Below are 23,357 nucleotides of genomic sequence, written 5' to 3'. Positions count from 1 at the left end.
CCCCCCCCCCAAACCTATCTAATATTCATAATTGAAATAGAATAAAAAATATGCCTGCGACTGCTGACAGTTGACCGCCGACTCGATAATTTAACACTGGCGCCATCTCGCGACATTCTCCCAACTGAACTTCTTTACCACACAACACACCATCAATAATTGCTCCTAATTATACAAACTAACCTATTAATGGGTATTAATTGGGACCAATTGCTTGGCTATCAGCATTTAAATAATTTTTTGATTATATTCCAATCATTTTTGGCCCATTTTTCGCCTTAAAATGACATCCATGCACATCCATGCTACATCCATGCTACAACATGGATTCGCCAGGGCGAGTACTCGATTTAAAAGAAAAGATTTCTTATACAAAATCATTACGGGCGATGAAAAGTGGGTATTAGACGACAACCCTAAACGCAAAAAATCGTGGGTGAATCCCGGCGAACCATCGACGTCGACTCCGAAATCCAATTCCTATGCGAGAAAAGTGATGCTGAGTATATCTGGTGAGATATGAAGGTTGTGATATATTATGAGCTACTTAAACCTGGCCAAACTGTTACTGCGAAAGTTTATCAACAACAGCTTATTCATCTGAATGATGCATTGGAGCAAAAGAAGCCATATACTGGCAGCGGAAGTAGACAAGTGATTCTCCAACATGACAACGCTCGACCGCATGTCGCCAAAGCGACTAAGGATATTATCTGTGAATTAGAATGGGAGGTTCTCCCTCACGCGGCTTTCTCGCCTAATCTCGCTCCATCCGACTACCACCTATTTCGGTCTCTTCAACACCACCTAGCTGATGAGTACTTCAAAACAATCGACGAGGTCCGAAAAAGCATCGATGAATTTATTGAGTCAAAACCGCCAAGTTTCTTTCGCGAAGGAATTCGTCAGTTGCCAGTGCGGTGGAGTAAAGTCATCGAAAATAATGGGGAATATTTCGACCGTTAAATGTCTTTTTGTTTTTTTATAATAAACTCTAATTTTCATGAAAAAAAGCACCTTATTAATTTGTACATCTAATATGTGTCAGTTCCCTTTCGTGAGAAATTTGGACAATTGCATTAGAATCGTTAGGAAATGTGAATATAAGCATTCTGCATAAATGAATAAGAGAATAGAGTTTCATGAGGTGTTATAAAGAAATTTCCGGTCTATAAAAAAAATCTATGAATATATTTTATAAATACTCCAAGAATTTTTATAGAGATGGTTCTTATAATTTTTTTTTTTCGGTTTTCAGCTAAATTTTATATTTTGGATAACAAATCAATTTATTACGAATCGAAGAATGTTTCTAGACATCTTGGAGTCATTTTTCTCCTCATAGTTTGTTTTTCAGGTTTGATTCGGCACTCTACTTTTCAATTCGGCCCTATGTATGCAACTGTGGATTCTATACTGCACCACATTCACACTCTAATTAGGATCTTATTAGAGGGAAACACAGGGAATCGATTCCAATACAAGCAGTTACTCTATTAATAAATTTCCATTCTTCGGAGTCTCTAATATAGAAAATTCACCCAACGTCAGAGTCGAACTTGCAACTTTCTACACATTGACAGAAAAAATTAATTTTACCAAGAGAATTTCATTTGAACCAACTATCCTTTGGTTGTTAATTTTCAAATAAACATGATTTAAAGTGAATACCAGTTATTTCTTTTTGAGGTACATTTGATCGGGAGAAATCGAACTTCTCTAGAATTGAAGTTCCTTCTATTTGTCGCAATAAAGAGAGTATATGATTTCTTTCTGGCCAAAAGGTTGCTAACTCCAGAAATGCATTGGTTTACTCAAAAATCAAAATTATTCTCATGACTAAATACGTTGTTATCTCAATCAACACGATCATACGTTGTTCAAAGTAAATTATAATTGAAGTGAGCATTTGGTATGTCGAATCAAGATGTATATTGTTACGCGGAAAGAGCTTTGACATTGTAATAACATGTCATTGAGTTGAAAGAAGTTTATATTTCTTGACTAAAAAAAATCGCCTTAGTTTACAATAACGGAATGATAGATTACGGCAATTCAACACAAACTGTACGAAAAGCTCAATTTAAACATCGACTTCATTCAAGAAAACAACCTTCAATTCATTCCTCAATATAATCATCTCCTAGGTACGAATTTTTTATCAATTCATAAAATTTGAAAATTCCTTGACTGAAGATTATATTAGGTCAACAAAAAATAGAACTTTTCCATTTTTGTGGTGAATACATGTGACTTAACGCCAAGGACTGTTTTATTTGATTCAAGTAAATGTATCTCGAAAATAAATATTAGGTGTACAAATTAATAAGATGCTTTTTTTCATAATCACTTGTCTACTTCCCCTGCCAGTATATGGCCTCTTTTGTCGAATAGGCATTGGGTTTCGGAGTCGACGTCAATGGTTCGCCGGGATTCACCCACGATTTCTTGCGTTTAGGGTTGTCGTAAAACACCCACTTTTTATCGCCCGTAATGATTTTGTATAAGAAATCTTTTCTTTTAAATCGAGTGAACAGAGATAGCGCCGTCTCCAGTCGTCGCTCCTTATTTTCGGGGCTCAGATCATGAGGAAACCATCTATCCTCCTTTTGAATTTCGCCAAGTAGATGTAAGCGATGAGAAATGCATTGTTGAGTCACTCCGAGTTGTAGTGCAAGCTCTGTTTGGCTTTGAGCAAAATTTTCAGCCAAGAGTTCTTCATCGTCGAATTTTTGCGGTTGACCCGGCCGTTCTCGATTCGAAAGATACCACTTTTTACACGTTTTATGTGTTACAACGTTTTTTCCAAGAGCACTATCATTTGAGTAGCCTCGGCAGCATTTTTCTTTAATTGAAAAGCAAAAAGAATGCAGTGCCTCAAATGTTGCTTATCGACAGACATCGTGTTTACTACCATTTTTTAAGGTTATGTAAGAAGTATTTACTGCTTCGGTAACTGAATACTACCCCAACATACAAAATATTGAAATATTAACTTTTTGAACGCAATTATAAACCGCGAAATATAGGGGCACCTTATTAATTTCTACACTTAATAATTGATATTCACCGTATGATCTTATTTACTTGAAATTGATTTAAGTATATAATACTTATTCCAAGAAAGAAACATCTCAATAAAAATATTTTTTTTTTATCAGTGCATAGCAAATTCGTATTTAGCCCACTCGGCTACATGTATTGATAATTTCTGGATTACAATCTTACTGAAATTTCTCTACCTTTGAGCATCAATATTGAAGTTACAGGTTTTTATGGGTTCTATCGTCAAATTGTTGATTTTTGAAAATAGAAAACCAGTGACATTCCCGTCCAAGACTAAAGATATTACCGTTGGCCTTAGTTTTGAGGCTTTCGCGGCCATTATTAATGACATTATTGGCTTCCGGATGGATGCCGCGTTTGGTTTCAGCATTGCGCCGACGTTTCGCAAACATTGCAGTCTGCATCTTCAGGGCTATGAACTCCGATTCTGAGCTCCGATGTCTGGGGATTGTCCGTATGTCTTCCCCTGTGATGGTGGGGGAAGGGGGGTCAGCCAATCGTACATATAAGGACAACCCCCAGACATCGGAGCTGATAGCCCTGAAGATGAAGACTGCAATGTTTGCGAAACTTCGGCGCAATGTTGAAACCAAACGCGGCATCCATCCGGAAGCCAATAATGTCATATTACCGTTGGTTTACATCAGTCATAAGTCCGCATGATTTTTCAAATTATCGGATATTTCCTAAAAGTTGCGCTGTTGAGTAACATATGCATCAAGTTTGACAGCATCAAAATCGCGAGCGCGTGTGAGACCATCTTGCATGTTCCATATTTTGAGCCAATCTGCCCGCCCGTGTTGTTGAACATGAGGGGTATTCGGTGGATTATTCTCTCTGTTACAATCTCGATTAATAGTGACTGAGATTTTACTTTTTTTTGTTCACAGATTTTTACAAATGTCACTGCTCTTTGATATTTCTGCAATAGGGAACTTGCATGAATGTTTTTCAATTTCCTAATCTTAAGATTGGGACCTAAATAATTCGTTTTTCATACGCAATCGTTTGAAATGTTGCTGATTAATTAATAATTAATTGTTAAAAGTTGAAAATTTCGAATGCTTTGAAATTGCTAATGACGTTACACAGACGGTCGAGCATTGGACCAATCAAAGAATGACTCGAGTCGACCTAACCCAATCTTGAAGTACGCCTCGGCCAATGGAGGGCGACAACTCCCCACTCCCTTCTTTTTCGACCAATGAAGCATATGCGATCATTACCTGATGGTCTTCGTGACGTCATGACTTCTCCATAATTCTCGCCGTCGATAAGTCAATATTTCTCCATAATTTTCGCTGTTTAGCTATCCATATGTTGCGAGAAATGTGTAAATAGGAGAATTAGGAAGAATTGAGCTTCATGCAAGTTTCCTATTAACGTAGGTTAAAATTCAATGAAAAACGTTTGTTTATTATTTTGCAACAACCGTGGTATCACCGAAAATTATCGATATCATACACACCACGTGATGTCACATCGTGTGCTCCCATTGATCGAGATTCGAATGAAGGGAATAATCAGTAGTAATATCACTAGTGCTTCAAAAATATTCGATTAATTTTGAAGCACGAGTGGTATTTGACGGATTATTTTTCCGCTCGGATTTCGGCCAAGCAGAGTGCAGTGAACAGCATCCGGATATATTTACACAGCCGTACATTTACGACCCACTTTTTTCTTTATCTGTCACACAGAATATTAAACGTGAAATGTGTTGAAAGATGAGAAACATTTGAAAAGCTACTAGTGAATTTCCATCGGAAATTTTTTAGAAATTTCCGAAATAAAACTGTTTGAGAGCCTCAAATACTGCGCTCTGATTGGCTGAAATCCGAGTCGGAAAAATAATCTAAGAAATAATTTTATCATCACGTTTTACGTAGGCTGATATTTGACGTACGAAACCCCACTTCACACGCATTGTATTGAAAAATAGGGTTCGATGATCGTTGGAAAAGTGTTTTTTGACTTGCGTGCAGTTCATTCAACTCTATCGTGGGAGGCGAAACAGTAGATTTCATCATTGGGTTCACAAAGCATTTCCGGACAAAGGCTAGGATTATAATCCCATTCGTCAGAAATTACTTTGTGGACCGCGTAGTGGAAACTATTCTATGTTACGGGGCCGTAACATAAAACGATTATTCGCACTCGTATCGAAATATACTATATGAATACTCAGAGTATTCTTACAAGAAAAAATATATAAAAATCTATGAATTGATTATCCAGAATATTCTAGAGAATCCTATTTCTATAGACATCATCCTTATGAATGCATTACCTACGAAAACTGTTTGAAATCCTGATAAAATAGAATTACGGAATTAAGGATTTTTCCAACCATAAAAATGGAAATTATTTCATTTTTGGTGTGAAAAATTCAAATATTCTTGGATAATTCACCTCTTTCTTCTTCCGTGATCACTTAATTATAAAATTTACACTACAACAAAAGAAAAAAAACAAATGCCCAAAATGGTTTGAATCCACGGGATGGAGATGAGGTGGGTGGGAGTTAATGGACGAAAAAATAAATAAAACAAACCTGAAGTAATTGTGATGTGCGTCCTATATGGAGGAGTGGAGGAAGCTTTTTTATGTCGGTCAGTGCGCCTGGTTACCTACACACAGCACAAACGTTCTCCAAACGACACTCTACAAATTTATTTCTATTGTTTTCGATAAAAAAGCCATGCCGCATTGTAAGAATCGTTCTCGATTCTTCTAATGTATATTTTTTTTAATGAAGTCTCATGGGTCATTATGTTGAATGTCTATTTTTATTGTATTTCTACACGAAATTCTGATAGCTTTTATAAGGAAGAGAAAAACACAGGAATGCCACAATATAAAGACAATGGAAGAGAATGTGATGAAATAAATAAATAATATTTTTCTTCGGTTTTCAGACACTCGGTCCCTCATGCTGGCACTCTTGGGAGACTTGATACAACACGAATCATGCACTTTCTTTTTCAAATTGCTGTTTTTGGATAATTTAATCTTTTAGCCTCATACCAGCCACCATTTTACTCTTCTCCATCACTTGCTTCGCTAAGATCTGATTGAGTTGAAGAATGTGGTCCCTTTGCCGCTTCTCCTCGGCTACTTTCTTTTTCAAAGTATTGGATTTTTCGATGTCAACATTTTCATCTGTATAACAAAAATAAATTGGGGGAATTTGTTCAATCCAACATTTGTAGGTGTGAAGATGAGATAAGTGCAGGCACTGCGGAGATGAAACCCCTTGTTTTCAAAAATATTTTATGAATGAATTGTAAAAAATCTTTAAATCAGCTCTAATGAAGGGATTTAGATAATAATAGATTTGTAACTAAAGGGGAGACTACTATGAGTTTTAAAAGTTGCGGGCGATTGGAGTGATATTTCTCATGCATTGCAGATCGATTATATGTATATATATATTGTGATGAAATTTTGAGAAATTCCGCCACCTGTACACGACTTCATCGTAGAATTTCGAATAAAAATGTGAAGAGTGGGTATGTATAGAGTGATTTCTGTGATCTTACGAGACAGAGTTGCGATTTTTCCATTCTAAAAGTTAGCACCCCTATCCAAGGGTGATGCAACACCCCATTCTAACTTCAGCTCACGGGGACCAGCCATCAGGAACCTCAAGATACTAGCCTCGCGGGAAAAATTAACGTTTGATTCAAATAAAATTCAAAAATAAATAATAAAAAGTGTCGATTCACATTAAAAATGATAAGTGATCAAATATCCGAGTAAATTGAAAATAAATGATTCGTTGCCTCCAAAATGTTTGTTACCTACGCGGTTTGTTTCGGAATTTATGGGGTTGAATTTAGGTTATTACAGTTTAGAGTAAATTTACAGATAATTGTATTTATTGTTTCGGTTCATTTATGATAAATTCTTCGCAAATCCTGAGAGGCGAAGATCCACCGTGGTTCAGATCTGATAAACCGAGCTTCCCGGTGAGATCTCGTTGAGTCCACGTTGCTGATCACTGAAGTTGAGATGAAATACTCATGCTCCCCGGCTGAAGCACTTCGTGGAGCTGTTGGAGTCACCACTACGGCTGGAAGGCCATGCAGGTGAACCTAGTCCACTTATCTGCATGAATTGCCATGGACTACCTTCAGGTTTACGGTTTTGTTATCGGTGATTTCCCAATAGCTCCCGGGAGAGTGACAGCGACGATAAAGTGCACTCACTCCTGTGAAACGTGCATTCGCGAGAAAGGAAGGCGAACAGCTGCCCAGAAATCCCCCATTCCGAGTCTCGTTTCATTACCAACAACTAATTAGAGTTAATATCCTCTTAATTAAATTTCTGATTAAGAATTACGGCTTAACGCCGAAGTACGTCAAAATTACGCTTGAATCAAACTCCCCGCGCGCTAGTCCACATATATGGGCCCCCGGCGACAGCCAGACGGCGCGCCAGTCGCGCCCACCGGCGATGAACATCTGCCCGTCAAACGAGGTGTTAGTCGAAAAACTACTGCGGAGAAGACCCCCTCGAGACGAGTGACAGGATCCAGAGAGTTGGTGAGGGATCATCGCAGATGTCCAACACGAGGAGAAATAGTAAGCCTACATCCTTTCACCATGTGCACTCTCTCTCAAGGAGAGAAGTGCATTTTTCCACAGTGGGCTCCATAGATAACCCCCTGCGAAGATTGTACCGGTCCTCAGAAATGACTGACGCTGAGATGCATTCCCAGCTACCAAACACTCCCCTGGATGAGCTGATAAGTGCACCAACTGAGTGCATAAAACTCTCGTCTAGATCCCTGATCCTCTCCCTAGAGATGACACTCCCAGTCAACCCATTGTTGCAATGAAGACGAAGTCCAGGGCCGGCACGAGAGGATGCACATACTTCACGCCTTGTCGTGAAGTCATCGTACCTCTTGGACCACAAAGAGGACTTTGTAGGACCATCAGTGCACCACAGAAGTGCATAAGTCGTCCACAAGGATCTTCGGAACATGTGGGAAAGTTTCTGTATTATCTCTAGTGGGAAAAGGGTAATAAAACGTGTATAAAAGTGCACACATGCTCTCCAATTTCTGTGGGTGAAGCTGTAGTGCACCCGGTGGGTTAAATCGTCACTTGAACGAATTGAAGCCTCAAATTCTAATTCTCTTAGAATTCTTTAATGCTTATAGGAGGTTAGGCGGTGTTTAAGGTGAATTTGAGAGTGAATTTCTGTGGTTCCCGGTAGCTTAGTCGGTAAGAGTGCCCGGCGCGTATCTGGGAGACCCGGGTTCGATTCCCGGCTGGGTGAAGCGGAAATTTTTCCTCTCTAAATTCTAATTCTCTTAGAATTTTTTTTTTGCTCTTCTAGTTCAGTATGATCGTGAGTTCCAGGAATTTCCCGTGACGCCACGAAGCTCTCAATGGGGAATGGATACGTCCATGGGGCAAAATGGTACTTTTGAGTGGTACTCTTGTTCCCCGCGTCCTTCCCATCAAATGCCTTTTCATCTCCGTCGATTAATTCACCGTCATATCGTCATGTGGGAGTATTATTTGCCTACAGATCCTCCAGCACTTCAGATTCTGTGATGCGGAGCGATCGGTGGCATGAATTCTCCAAAACCTCCTATTCCCCTTCGCGCAAATCTCTCGTAATAATTACTCGACTACTCTCACTCTCAATAGATAATTTTTGTTAAATGGAAATTAGAGTTTTTGAGATTGTATTTGAATCATGTGGATAAATTAAATGCCAGATATTTTTCCCATTTAATCAAAGTCTCTCTATCGCTTGAATTTCCCAATTTTATAGAGAATCAAGGGAATTTTGACTCGATTCTTTCTGACTGGATTTCTCGTTGTTTCGTTATATCTGCGACCCCTTTTCTAAGACCGAGCGACCGAATCCACCCCGCTCTCCGAATTTTCTCCCGAGTTAGCTAGGCATAATTCCGCAACCTTTCCCTCTGATTTTTTCCAACCTCCAGTTATATATTTTTGATTTTTCTCTTTTCGTTCATTATGGTTACGGTTGCGGTTTCGTTGATTTCGTGTTGTCAAACATCGACTGGTGCCCAACGACAGTTTCTCATGAGAGTAACTGACAGTTTTATGGTTTTGGTTTTGGAGGATTTTGGGAAAGTTGAAGCGGGAGAGGTCGAAGGTGACAAACTCCGGCTGTCTTCGTGCAAGGATTTTCGTTGCGGATGGAGGACTTTCGATTTTGTTTGGTTCATTGGGAAATCGCCGTTAATATATATATATATATGTATATATATATATATATATATATTATTTTAGAATTTTGATTTCATTTTTTTTTGTTTTGGTTCAGAATTTTGTACGTTAGATTCATCCATTCGGTGAACCATTAAGGTTTCGTAACCCTGGAGATTTTGAAGTATTTAATTTCGGTTACGATTGGACTCTCGTTGGATGGTATTTAACTTAGATAATTTCGAAGGACATTGAACGTGAGTTACTGTGTGTCTCGTGACCTTGGTTCGTTTCGCTGGCCTGATGTCTTGAGTTTACGTATTCGTTTTGGACAGCTAGCTTTACTTGTCACGGAGACTAATTTTTGGGTTTCGATCGTTCAGTGTCGTTTAATCTACATGAGTATTGACGATATTTCGATTCTGATTTTTTATGATTCTTCTGACATTGTTTTTGACTTTTGATTTGTTTTTTTTTTACTTTTGGATAATTAGATCTTTCAATTTGATTATCAGAATTGGTTTTGAGTAATTTGACTAAGTGTGCACTTTCTGATTTTTGTTAAAAGAATCTTTTATTATTTTGATGATTGTAGAGTTATTTGATTTTGGAGTCATATGATTGTTGATCGGTTGAAACAACCAAATAGGGGGTTTTCAATTAATTAATCTTGAAATGTATCGAGTCATTTAAATTTTATTAAATACTGTGATTTTTCCCCGGCAATTCTGAGTTTAATTTATTTGTTTTGTTCACCTAGTCACATCTCTAGTCTAAGCTCTTTCAGGAACCGATACACGTCTCTTCGTCTGGAGCTAGTGGGAGACCGTTTCGAGCTTAGGGCTAGTTTGATTTTGTTTCTTTCGTTCCAGTGGTCGTTCTGGCAATAACGACCTGGCGCTCAACTTTTTGTCGTTTTAGTTTCTACGTGAGTGCCAGAGGGCTGCGTATTGGACCGAGGGGTTCCGTGAACCTTGGAAATTACATCACAATATATATGAATAATTAATGCAAACAATCTATTGTTTACTATTCGTTTGCTCCAAACATGCTTAAAGTGTTAAAAATCTTATTCCAATAGTCCGCGACTTTTAAAACTGATAGCAGTCTCCCCCTAAGGAGGTAAAATAAAGGAGCCGTTCCGGCGTGCGGAATGTTAATCCCGCGGGTAAGGTTCCTTTACTTTACCATTAGAACCGTATTTTTCAGATTCAGATTTTCCTAAAATGAAATGTGTATTTTGCGCCCGCTGGGGTGAAAACTTAATTCCATAGAAATTATTTAGCGCATAGCTCAAAAACTACTGGGCTCAGAAAAAACTGACATAGTTGTTTGTGAATGATGGAAATCTGTTCAAAAAAGGTTTTCTCCTAGGCGTCTCCAAAGTTCTCGTTTTTGAAAACATATCAAATAAACTGTTACAAGTGCAAATCCATTTTGCACTTATCTACTTTTCCTGAATTCTTGAAATTTCAGGAGGAAAATAATTACCATCTCCTTCTGGTGTAGTTACCGTCGTCTCAGACAACATTTTCCTTATGGCATCAGCTTTTTTTAATCTCTGCTTTTTCTCCTCAGCTGATAATTCTGGAGTCTGAACGAAGAATGGAGAAAAAATTAATTTGCTGAACTGGAATTGATTACACAGTCCGACAAAATTTCGACCTTGGCTCTCCCAGAGATGAAATTGCCCGCGTTAGAAAGATTAAATTCCGCAGATTCTGAATCCGTCGTAAAAGACGTAAAACCGTTAAATTGTAAATTCAATAAAAAAATAACGCGTGCACCAATTGGACTGCAATAAAATTTGTAGAAATGAGGGAATCGAGATTTGTAAATAGACGGACAGTTTTCCGTAATTGAAATACGGGATAATTTGCAAAAAATTCAGGAAATAGCGGTTCTTCTACAACATTTTGTTTCTCCATAGTGAGATAATCATGAGTAGGCCCATCACGTTGAAACCAATGCTTTGATTTGTCTCGACTATCCCAAAGATACAAGAAACAGCAATTCTTGGTCCAACCCAGCTGTAGTCCCAAGACGAGGTCCACTATTTTCAGGTCTGCCGAGATGCGCCATTTATTATGTGTACAAATTACTAAGGTGCCCCTATATTTCGCGGTTTATAATTGCATTAAAAAACTTAATATTTCAATATTTTGTGTATTGGTAGTATTCAGTTACCGAAGCAGTAAATACTTCTTACATAACCTTAAAAAATAGTACTAAACACGATGTCTGTCGATAAGCAACATTTTAGGCACTGCATTCTTTTTGCATTTCAATTGAAGAAAAATGCTGCCGAGGCTACTCAAATGATTTGTAGTGCTCTTGGAAAAAACACTGTAACACATATAACGTATAAAAAGTGGTACCAGAGGTTTAGAGACGGAGATTTCGATCTTTCGGATCGAGCGACGACTGGAGACGGCGCCATCTCTGTTCACTCGATTTAAAAGAAAAGATTTCTTATACAAAATCATTACGGGCGATGAAAAGTGGGTGTTATACGACAACCCTAAACACAAAAAATCGTGGATGAATCCCGGCGAACCATCGACGTCGACTCCGAAACCCAATGTCTATGCGAGAAAAGTGATGCTGAGTATCTGGTGGGATATGAAGGGTGTGATATATTATGAGCTACTTAAACCTGGCCAAACTGTTACTGCGAAGGTTTATCAACAACAGCTTATTCATTTGAATGATGCATTGAAGCAAAAGAGGCCATATACTGGCAGCGGAAGTAGACAAGTGATTCTCCAACATAACAACGCTCGACCGCATGTCGCCAAAGCGACTAAGGATATTATCTGTGAATTAGGAGGGAAGGTTCTCCCTCACGGGGCTTACTCGCCTGATCTCGTCCCATCCGACTACCATCTATTTTGGTCACTTCAACAACCACTTAGCTGATGAGCACTTCAAAACAATCGACGAGGTCCGAAAAAGCATGGATGAATTTATTGAGTCAAAACCGCCAAGTTTCTTTCGCGACGGAATTCGTCAGTTACCAGTGAGGTGGAGTAAAGTCATCGAAAATAATGGCGAATATTTCGACCGTTAAATGTCTTTTTGTTTTTTCATAATAAACACTGATTTTCATGAAAAAAAGCACCTTATTAATTTGTACACCTAATATAATATTTATACCCAATTTTTTCGAACATAAACTCAACATTTTCGTGATTTTCTTTCAAGGTGGTAGAGTAGCCGATGGGTAGTGATGGATAAATATTACCAATGTACAGCAAGACTGCCTTCAAGCTAGATGTCGATGAGTCGACGAACAATCACCATTTGTCTGGGTCGTGTTCTATCCCCATACTCTTCATCAACTCATCAATATCGAAGCAGTAATATAGCTCAGGCTCTTCTTTGAAGAATTGGTGCAAGTGTGACTCACGGTTACGGTATTTTGTGATGCGAACCCCGGATTCACAAAGATTCATCTCTTTCAAGCGCGATGCTAAAAATTCTGAATTCTCCTTAGTCAGCTTCATGTTTTTGATTAAATTGTCTAGACCGTCTTGATTGAAGAAAATTGGTTCGTTTCGAGTCTTTGCGCTTGATGGGGTCTCGTAAGTAGCATCAACATGATCTTCGATGGATTCTCCCGATTTTTTCTCTGTCTGTACTTCTACAGGTGACTGAGCTGAAGTTCCTGGGATCCCGCGATCAACTACCGGTAAATCCACGGACGATACCTTTGTGTAAGTGATTTTATCCTTATCTTTTCTTGCGTATCGGCGGAAGTCATTCAGGCAAAAATGACAGTCACTCAAGTGATCTCTCGATTCTCCAAATGGCTGGAGTGATAAATGTTGATTTTTTTACAGTCAGTAACAAATTCTGTGAGTTGTTGGTAACAAGATAAGCAACATCGATGAGGAGTTCATGATTTCTCCAAGTTCATCATTGGGCGATTGAAGCATTTTTTGTATGCAGCTTTGGCTAAATCCGTAATATTCCTCCATTGTGGTTTAGGCATGTACTTGGCACAGACGAAGCAGCAAAAATCAGGAGAAATTGTACAATTGCGGGGCATGATTGCGGTTTTTATTGACACGTTAAATGGAAAAACTGCTGTCAATGAGCAATTCAAGCTCTCATTTGTTAAATAAAATATAGAATACGAAGTTGAGTGGAGCCTGCAAAGCTACATCTTAAAATTAATTATTCTACTTTATTTTGATAAATGAAGTTATATAGGAAAAGAAATATGTAGGCAAGAATTCCCGGGAAGATCATGAGCCGGAGCGCAGAAAACAATTCTAACAGTTGCTGGGTATTCAGAATCCACTGAAGAAGACAAAAGTTTTGATGAGACCGGCGATGGAGAGGACATTACTCGAGGATTCGAGATTTTCTAGAGGAGGACTCGGTGGGGAAGAATGTGGAGAAGAAGATGTAGTGCAACCAGTGTCATCATCTCCATTGAGAAGCATCAATTCTTGTGAACAAACGGTGCGTTAGGGTTGAGACGTCTCGCCTCCAATTGGCTATCTCTCAACGCGATGGAAATGCACCAAGTTGAATACCCTTTCAGAAATAAAACTAATTAACATTCTTCATATCGATTGACATGATTTTCATCTCATACTGATAGAGGCAGTACCTGGATGTAAAGAATGCTATTATCCACCAATTGCGCGCCACATAAGTCCATTCTAGTTGCAATACCAGCATAACTCATTCTCCCAGAGATCAGGCTGAGTCTTGCCACGAGCAGCAAGATTCCTCATCGGCTCAAGTTAAGCAATCGCTAGCACAACAGGTGGTATAGTCCAATTGATTGACTTTACATTAAAACTGTTTAAACTGAGTGGATAACCCTCAAAACTTCAGACCTTTGATCAATGATTTTTTTTGAGGATTAAATGTAATTTTCAATGCCTACTTCCTGAATTTTTTGCAAATTATCCCGTGTTTCAATTACAGCAAACTGTCCGTCCATTTACAAATCTCGATTCCCTCATTTCATCAAATTTTATTTCAGTCCAATTGGTGCACGCGTAATTTTTTTATTGAGTTTACAATTTAACGGTTTTACGGCTTTTTGGGAACTTTAACTTTTTTTTCTCCAAAACTAGAAGGCCTAGCGAAATTTTGTCGACGGATTCAGAATCTGCAGAATTTAATCTTTCTAACGCCTGCAATTTCATCACTGGGAGAGCCAGAGTCGAAATTTTGTCGGACCGTGTTATCGTACATCTATTTATTCGTTAAATTAATTCCAGAAAAACATGTTAATGAATTTGTGATTGCCATTGTCATCGAGTTAATTGAAGAAATTTTTCATAATAACTACCTGTTCAGGAATATATCTCTCAGGAATAAATATTTTATTTGGCGTTCCTAGGAGTTGATCAATAGTACTCTCATTATACTTGAGTTCCTTATGACTCAGAGTAGACCTCACAACATCAGGGGCGTTGATTCTGGGTCGTAGAGCCCTCTCCATATCCAAATCATCTCTAGCTCTCCCCATACCCTGTGAATCAAAGAAGAAAATATTTTGAAATTCATTTCCATTGAAATCAAACAAACCAACCCAAGTGCAATCGGAAGAGAAGGCTAGAGGACGTACAGAGGAAAAAATCGAAACCAAAACAATTGAATGTGTAAAATCAGCAGAGGGTTGAGAAAATGCTTTGAGTCAACATATCACATCTGCATAATTACAGAAGAATCCAAGGGACCTTTTTAAAAAATAAACATGTTTTTTTCAAAGGAATTTCTTTAACAATTTCATCAGGAATAATTCATTACCGACGTAATTGATCATTCAACCGGATAAATTCATCATTGTTGAACTTGAAATCCACATCAATTATGCAATCTTAGTAATTGTCGGCTTTATAGCATAGTGTAAAAATATCTATTCTGTAGCCCATACAAATTATTTCAAGAGAGGTTTATTGATTTCTTAAAAAGCACATATTAACAAGATGATTAAACATTCCACAAGGTGAGTCCATCAAAGTTAAGCTTGAATCCTGCATTGTTTATGTAATTAGCTTGGAAATGCGTGCTTTAAGATGAAATTTCAAAGGAGTTTTTGTTATAGCTGAAACAGTTCGCTATGAAGATATTTATTAATGAGTAGGGGGCTGTGTCCCATATTCGCTCCGCTCGCCAACCCCCATATGACCCCCATGACCCAGATTTGACCCTTAATCGAACCTTTGTGATCCTTAGTTTCTGATCATTGGTTTTTGACCCCTATGTTTCTTTATGGCACGCCGTGCAATAAGTCGAGTCTATCGCACGCTACGCTTCGCGCAGCGTGCTTTAAACTCGATTTCTGCACAATGTGGCATAAAATAGTATAGACCACTCGGACATAAACCTCGTTTTCAACGAATGTGAATACAGACCTCGCCTTCGGCTCGGCCTGTAAACTTCACATTCGTCGAAAACGAAATTTGTGCCCTTGTACTCTAATGTACTATATTTGGATCATTACTCTGATCCTTGTGACTCTCAATCTGACATATGTTAACCTAGCAGGCAAAAGTAGCAGAATCGAATTCTCAATATTGGACAATTTGCAGCTTATTATGAGCTAATTTTATATGCCTTCACAAATTTCTTTGCTAAAACCGTTTTTGAAAAAAATGTGTCTCTGCTACCTTTTTTGTAAGTTAGCAGAAAAATTATTTAAAAAATCAATAGAATTTGATTTTTGATATCGAATAATTTAAAGCTAATTAAGAGCTAATTTTCTACGTTTTCAAAAAATTATCAGCTAACCCAGTTTTTGGAAAAACGGCGTTAATGCTAGCTTACTACAAGTTGGCAGATAAAATGATAAAAAAATGAATAAAATTTCGTTTTCGATATGGGATAATTTAGAGCTCATTAGCAGCTATTTTTTGATGTTTCAAAAAATTGAAAAAAAAAATTTTTTTCAAAAAAAATTTTTTTTTTTATTTTCTTTTTTTTTCCACAAAACGACGCATTTATATACTTCTGACCAAAATATAGAAATGAACTAAATCTCATTTATAAAAGTGGCAAAAATCAGTTCGCACATTGGATAATTGAAAAATCATTACGAAACCATGTAATGAATACGTGTTCGTAGGAATACGTCGGTTATTTGTTGAATACAATATGACGTATTATGAATAATATGTTACATTAAATTTATAATGTGGGACGATGAGAAAAAAAATATGATTTCTTTCTCATCGTGCAGGAGCAGAGCTCAGCACTCTCACGGTGCCATCTGAGTCCAGCTTCTCGGTAAAGAAGCTGTTTGAATGTTCTAGTTGTGTGTCAATGATGGCACTTAATTGTCTTAGTGTTTCGGGACTGTGAGACTGCTTGCTCTGCAATTTTAGGTTTTGAGCATTTTACAAAGACTCTGGAATAGGGGAGAGAGTACGATCAGGAGCGAAGTGGAGCGGATCTCCAAGCTCATAAGTCTAAGTCCGATCTCTTAATAACGCGTTTACCGAACCCATCAATAACAGTGTCGTGTATCATAGTTAGTAGTTGAGTTAAATATACCATAGTTTTACCAGTTAATCGTGTATTTATCTTCGCTACAATACCTTCCAATTCCCTTATCATTCCCAACTTGAGTGAATCCCACGCGATAGTTAGCCGGTCAACATAGGGTACGACGGCCCTAGGAAAGGAAAGCTTATTTCTATTTGTGACTAGTCCCTGGGACTAGTCACAAATAGAAATAAGCTTTCCACCCAGGATTAATGTGGTGGGTGATCTAACTCAAAACGTCACAATGGCGCCCGACGTGGGGCACTCATTTCGGGGAATGGAATGCGAGAACTAAAGTTTTGTGAACATTTTTATGTGACGTGCGGTGGGAACTGAAGGATTATCGGGAAAAATTAAGTGAGTTCGGTATAATGCGCGAAAGAGTCCGAGAACCGGATACTGGTGAATCCGACATTGCTGTGGAATAATCTGGAATTAGTGATTTTACATATCGGAAGTCCTCAGTGACTTTGTTGAAGTATCGAGGGTCATCATCTGGAATAAGGATTCCAGAGACACGGGGTATTGGGTCAGCAAAGGTACAGCTCGACCCAGTACGCGACTGAAGAAAAGTCGCTAACCCAGGGATACGACAGAAATATTCTGTCGACAAGGGACGCTACAGTAGCGATCCAAGAGTTTTGATGACAAAAAAATCACATTCCACAACGATTGCCATGCAATCGAATGTTTTCACCAGCTATGGAAATTGGACATCATCGTACTTCTCCTCAACCGTCATGAGGGATGATCAAGAGTTCCGAGAAGGTCGGAGCATGATATCAGATACGTTGAGTACTTCTGACGAGTATCGCATGATGTACACACCATGGGATACTGCAAAAGCTTCAAAATATCCGCCATATGCAGGTTCAATCATTAGAAATACATCTACATCTTGGGAGTCTGGGACTCCAACACAACAAATCAACAAGGTCAACCCTCCAGTTCGAATAATGCAAGGTGCAAGTATGACCGACCATTGGGATCAAATTTATGGGCGACGCTGGCAACAATCTCTCACTAAGACTGTCGAGAAACCGGCGCCGCAGACATCCAAATACGATAAAATCGCAGAAGACATGGTTGAAAAATATTCGGATATTTATGTTAGTGGACCTGCACTAGTCTATGGAGACGAGGAAGGTTCGGAGACAAGGCATCAGTTACTCGATCCAGGAGGAATGCGAGCATCAGTTGATGTCTCAGCTGTCGAAGCTATAGTCGATCGACAGGCCCCACCTGATTCACCTTTCGGATTGAGTGAAAAACCCTCACCACTATCAACTATTGCGACCATCAATTTCGGAATAAGTGGAGAAAGAGTATCTTCATTAGATGATCGCTATGAACAACTTGCAGAAATAGCGGAGCGAGGCAACCCAGAGATAAGGCGCTGGCAACCTGACCCAGGCGACGCATCGCCGTCAGCTGACCTCCATGTGGCCGAGACCGAAGCAAGAGAATCGAGACCTCGAGGCAGTGAGGAAATGGTTGAGTGCAATGGAAAAATAGGGGGAGTTGCAGTTCCCAATATGAACAGTGNTATTTAAAAAAGAACTTCAGCAAACAGTGAAATCCCATCCGGAGAATGCAATCTTTGGAAGTGTGGCGAGTGCCGACCACTGGCCGATAACGCGTTGGTCATTTGATCCTGGAGGAATATCAGCACTAACTGACCGGAGTGCAGCCAAACCAACAGCTGATGTACGCCCTTCATCCGATTCTTACTCTCAATGAGATGACAGTATATCGGTCATATGGATTGAGGATGGTGAATCACCGAGACCAACGAAGTGTCAAGGTTCTCAGAGGACGACGCCCGGCTACATGATCGCAGGAGATCATTTTCATCAGCTGACCGATAACGAACCAGCGACAGTACAGGAAAGTCATCCAGGTGACTCTCATCAAAATCGGCGAGAAGGAACGAGACAACGACGGATCTGTGGAGAAGAATTCAAAGTGCTGGAGACTCTCCACATCCGATTACTCAGGAGAGTAATTTCTGGCCTAGTGGGGGAGGGATACTGTATCAAAAATGATAAGTAGAAAAAATTCATAACTTAAATTATCTTGCCTTCCGCTCTAAAAAGGATAGAATATTTCAGTATTCATAATCACAAATGGAACGTACACAGCTGGAGGTCCTCAGGAACAAAAAAAAAAAAAAAATATGTATAGTTTAGTCTCTTTCTTATATTATTATGTCATGCGGTCAAAAGAGTTCAAATAGGAAGAGATTCCTCTTCANGGAGGTCCTCAGGAACAAAAAAAAAAAGAAAATATGTATAGTTTAGTCTCTTTCTTATATTATTATGTCATGCGGTCAAAAGAGTTCAAATAGGAAGAGATTCCTCTTCAACAGTTTTATTTAGCATTTCTCTGGAAAACAGGAAGATTTGTAGAATCAAATTATTGAATGAGCTAAATGGTTTCTACGTTTTTGAATGAATTATCAGTTTTGGGAACACGAGTCTGGGTGCTATTGATTGAAGGATTAGACAAATATAAATGTATATTTTCCTTTTTCTTTTGGATAATCGTAGAAATAGATTCCATTTCGTTTCATGGACCAGAATCTCTTGGAAGCAATAGAGCTAAATTCATTGCGAACCGGAAATATGTAGAGTTCAGCTGCATGATTGGAATGGAGGCTGAAAAATTACAATTTACACATACCAGGTCAGAGAAGAGAATGTGTATTAGAGAGAGGGATGCATTATAATCTATCGCCTGATATTGGGCCCGATAATTTGTAACTTTTTGTATGAAAACAAAATTTTTGTAAAGGTTCGGTCGATCAGGGTTACTTTTATCAATGTTTCCTTTCACAAAAAGGAATTTAAATAGGCTATTTAAGTCCGTGCAACTTACTTGCACTCTACTTGGAAAACCTAGCCAGGATAAGTGCTCCTCAAGCATGGGATTTGGTTTTGATAGCTCTTCAGGCATAAGATGAGGCCCATAAGGCACAGACATGTGTGAAGTCTTTTGATTTGATTACTATTGTGACCTAGATGTTGTCTAGGGTAACAATAGTTTAATTAGGGGAGTGTGACGTATTGTCATTAATACGCCGGTTATTTGTTGAATACAATGTGACGTATTATGAATAATACGTTACATTAAATTTATAATGTGGGACGATGAGAAAAGAAATATGATTTCTTTCTCATCGTGCAGGAGCAGAGCTCAGCACTCTCACGGTGCCATCTGAGTCCAGCTTCTCGGTAAAGAAGCTGTTTAACTGTTCTAGTTGTGTGTCAATGATGGCACTTAATTGTCTTAGTGTTTCGGGACCGTGAGACTGCTTGCTCTGCAATTTTAGGTTTTGAGCATTTTACAAAGACTCTGGAATAGGGCAGAGTACGATCGGGAGCGAAGTGGAGCGGATCTCCAAGCTCATAAGTCCAAGTCCGATCTCTTAATAACGCGTTTATGGAACCCATCAATAACACTGTCGTGTATCGTAGTTAGTAGTTGAGTTAAATATACCATACTTTTACCAGTTAATCGTGTATTTATCTTCGCTACAATACCTTCCAATTCCCTTATCATTCCCAACTTGAGTGAATCCCACGCGACAGTTAGCCGGTCAACATAGGGTACGACGGCCCTAGGAAAGGAAAGCTTATATCTATTTGTGACTAGTCCCAGGGACTAGTCACATGTTAGATCACCCAGGATTAATGCGGTGGGTGATCTAACTCATAACGTCACAGATGATTTGTTAGAATTCCAAAAGTTTTCATCTTTATGTCGTTCGGAAAACAATAGCATTGCGGCTTATTATGAGCTAATTTTATATGCATCTAAAAAATTTTCTGCTAATGCCGTTTAAAAAAAAACGTATTTATGCTAGCTTTTTTGTAAGTCAGCACAACAATTATTTAAAAAATCAATAGAATTTAAGTTTCGATATCGGATGATTTAAAGCCAATCAAGAGTGTTGCGTGTCAAAACACGGGAAATTACATTTTTTCTATATTTAATTATTTTGAGACATTTTCTTAGATTTTTTCCCGTCTCCATTCAAATAATTTTCCCAAAGGTATTTCGTAGAATTTTAATTAAATTCAGTTCCGTCCTTTCGACAAATTGTAAATGTGTAAACTCATTCAAAATATTTCTTAAATATCTCCTCTAGACTCTCTTAAATTATTTTATTGAAATAATCCTCATATTTACCAAAATTTTGTAAAGGACATTTCTCAGAAATTTAATCACTGCCAGAAATTGTCCTAATCCCTTCATTCAACTCAAAAATTTGTATTTTTAAATTACTTTATAGCTTCTTTTCCATTTTATTGCGCTCGACCCTCCACGGTCCCTCAATATTTTCGCCCAGACGCCCTTTATTGGGGAATAGGCCCAAGACGCGCCAATCTCTCCCTCTCTCCGTACTTCCTGCACTTCTAAATTTTCCACGACACCTGTCCAATCATAATTATTGTCCCTCCCATCACAGGTCCTTTTAACCAATCATTTGCAAATTCAGAAAACCATTTTTCCTCCTCCACTTTTCTATCCCTTCTACTTTCAAGTTCCAACTTGTCCTCAACTTTAATATTTTTAATCAGTATCGATCTCTACCTCGCAAAGAAAACACCTCAACGGAGGTACTCTTGTATCATCTATTAACTGTTAAAATAAAATAAAACGACATTAACTGTTAGAATCGTGAGTGATTATTCCAAGTCTCCAACCACCCAAGTCTCCTCACCTCTAACATTTCCTCTCATCGAATCCTTCCTCATCTTAACAAACAGTTACACAAAGAATACCTCGGCGTGTAACAATTATCGCAAATATTGTTCTGTATAGGTCAGATCTCTGGAACTTACAACTCCAGAGAGTTCAAAATCGAACGCAGTATTCCCGCGATTTCCACAAAGAGCTAATTTTCTGTTTCCAAAAAAAATTTCAGCTTACCCAGTTTTTGGAAAAATGGCGTTAATTCTACCTTACCGTAACTTAGCAGAAAAAATGCTTAAAAAATGAACAAAATTTGGTTTTCGACATGGGATAATTTAGAGCTCATTTGTAGCTATTTTTTCACGTTTCAAAACATGGCAGAATTGTTTTTTTCAAAAAATATATTTTTTTAAATACAAAAATTTCAATTGTTTTTCCAAAACGACGCATTTACATACATTTGACGGAAATATAGAAATTCACTCAATCTCATTTACAAAAGTGGCAAAAAAAAACATTTTTGACATTCCATAATTGAAAAATCATTACCAAATAACTTCCTCTCTCCGGGTCGGGAAGTTAAAAATAATACTAAAATAAAATTTCTAAAATAGACCATCCATTCGGAAGCATATTGCTAATTTATTAGCAACAAAACTATACGCACTTACAGAAAATGCAATTATCCACTTGTTTTATTTTTTGAAACGTGAAAAAAAGAAGTGCTCATGAACTCTAAATAATCGGATGTCGAAAATCCAATTTTGTTCATTTTTGAATCATTTATTTGTTAATATATGGCAAGTTTTGGATGCATATAAAATTAGCTCATAATAAGCCGCAATGCTATTGTTTTCCGAACGACATAGACATGAAAACTTTTTGAAAACGTAGAAAATTACATTATTTGCTATCGAAAATCAAATTCTAGTGATTTAAATAATTTTTCTGCTAACTTACAAAAAAAATAGTATGAATACGTTTTTTTTTCCTTAAAAATGGCATTAGCAGAATTTTTTTTGGATGTATATAAATTAGCTCATAATAAGCCGCAACGCTATTGTTTTCCGAACGGCATAAACATGAAAACTTTTGGAATTATAACAAATAATCTGGTAATGACTTTTCAATTATCCAATGTCAAAAATTATTTTTTTGTTACTTTTATAAATGAGATTTGGTTAATTTCTACATTTCGGTCAAAAGTACGTAAATGCGTCGTTTTGTGAAAAAAAACAAACATTTTTTGAAAAAAAAAAAAATTTGAAACGTGAAAAAATAGCTCATTTGCTCATTAGCTCTAAATTATCCCATGTCGAAAACCAAATTTTGTTAATTTTTTAACCATTTTTTCAGCTAACTTGCGGTAAGGTAGCATCAACGCCGTTTTTCCAAAAACTGGGTTAGCTGAAAATTTTTTTAGAAACGTAGAAAATTAGCTCTTAATTAGCTTTAAATTAACCGATATCGGAAATTAAATTCTATTGATTTTTTAAATGATTATTCTGCTAACTTACAAAAAAGCTAGCATGAATACGTTTTTTTTTTAAATGGCATTAGCAGAAAATTTTTTAGATGCATATAAAATTAGCTCATAATAAGCCGCAACGCTATTGTTTTCCGAACGGTATAAAGATGCAAACTCCTGGAATAATAATAAATTATCTGATAATGATTTTTCAATTATCCAATGTATGACGCTGAAACTAGCGGGAGACCGTAGCGGGAGATGTGGTGGGGAACTGTACGGCCCCCACTACCGCCACTTACTGTACGTTCCCATCTCCCTAAATTACAAAAATTAATACAAAGCAAAGCCGTGAAAAATTGGAAATATTATCTGTTTATACCTGAGGGATGGGGAGAGACTAATGGGGGGGGGGG

At 37.9% G+C, this 23,357-nt stretch overlaps 1 protein-coding gene across 2 annotated transcripts in view; it reads right to left on the bottom strand.

Moving 5' to 3' along the window:
* Nucleotides 1-5,863: 5,863 nt before the first annotated feature.
* LOC107040490 overlaps nt 5,864-23,357 on the bottom strand; it is a gene marked incomplete at its 5' end in the record, with an annotated part of 36,023 nt that continues 18,529 nt past the window's right edge. For both annotated transcript variants that reach the window (XM_015260591.1, XM_015260600.1), the window contains 3 exon segments: nt 5,864-6,228; nt 10,755-10,857; nt 14,578-14,760. In XM_015260591.1, the coding sequence (XP_015116077.1) occupies nt 6,074-6,228; nt 10,755-10,857; nt 14,578-14,760 (441 nt within the window).

This window comes from Diachasma alloeum, unplaced genomic scaffold, assembly GCF_001412515.2.
Source record: "Diachasma alloeum isolate Michigan unplaced genomic scaffold, Dall2.0 Dall_scaffold_00178, whole genome shotgun sequence".
Classification (NCBI taxonomy): Eukaryota; Metazoa; Arthropoda; class Insecta; order Hymenoptera; family Braconidae; genus Diachasma; species Diachasma alloeum.
The sequence above is the reverse complement of the archived record's forward strand: the minus strand, read 5'-3'. Positions and strand labels throughout refer to the sequence as shown.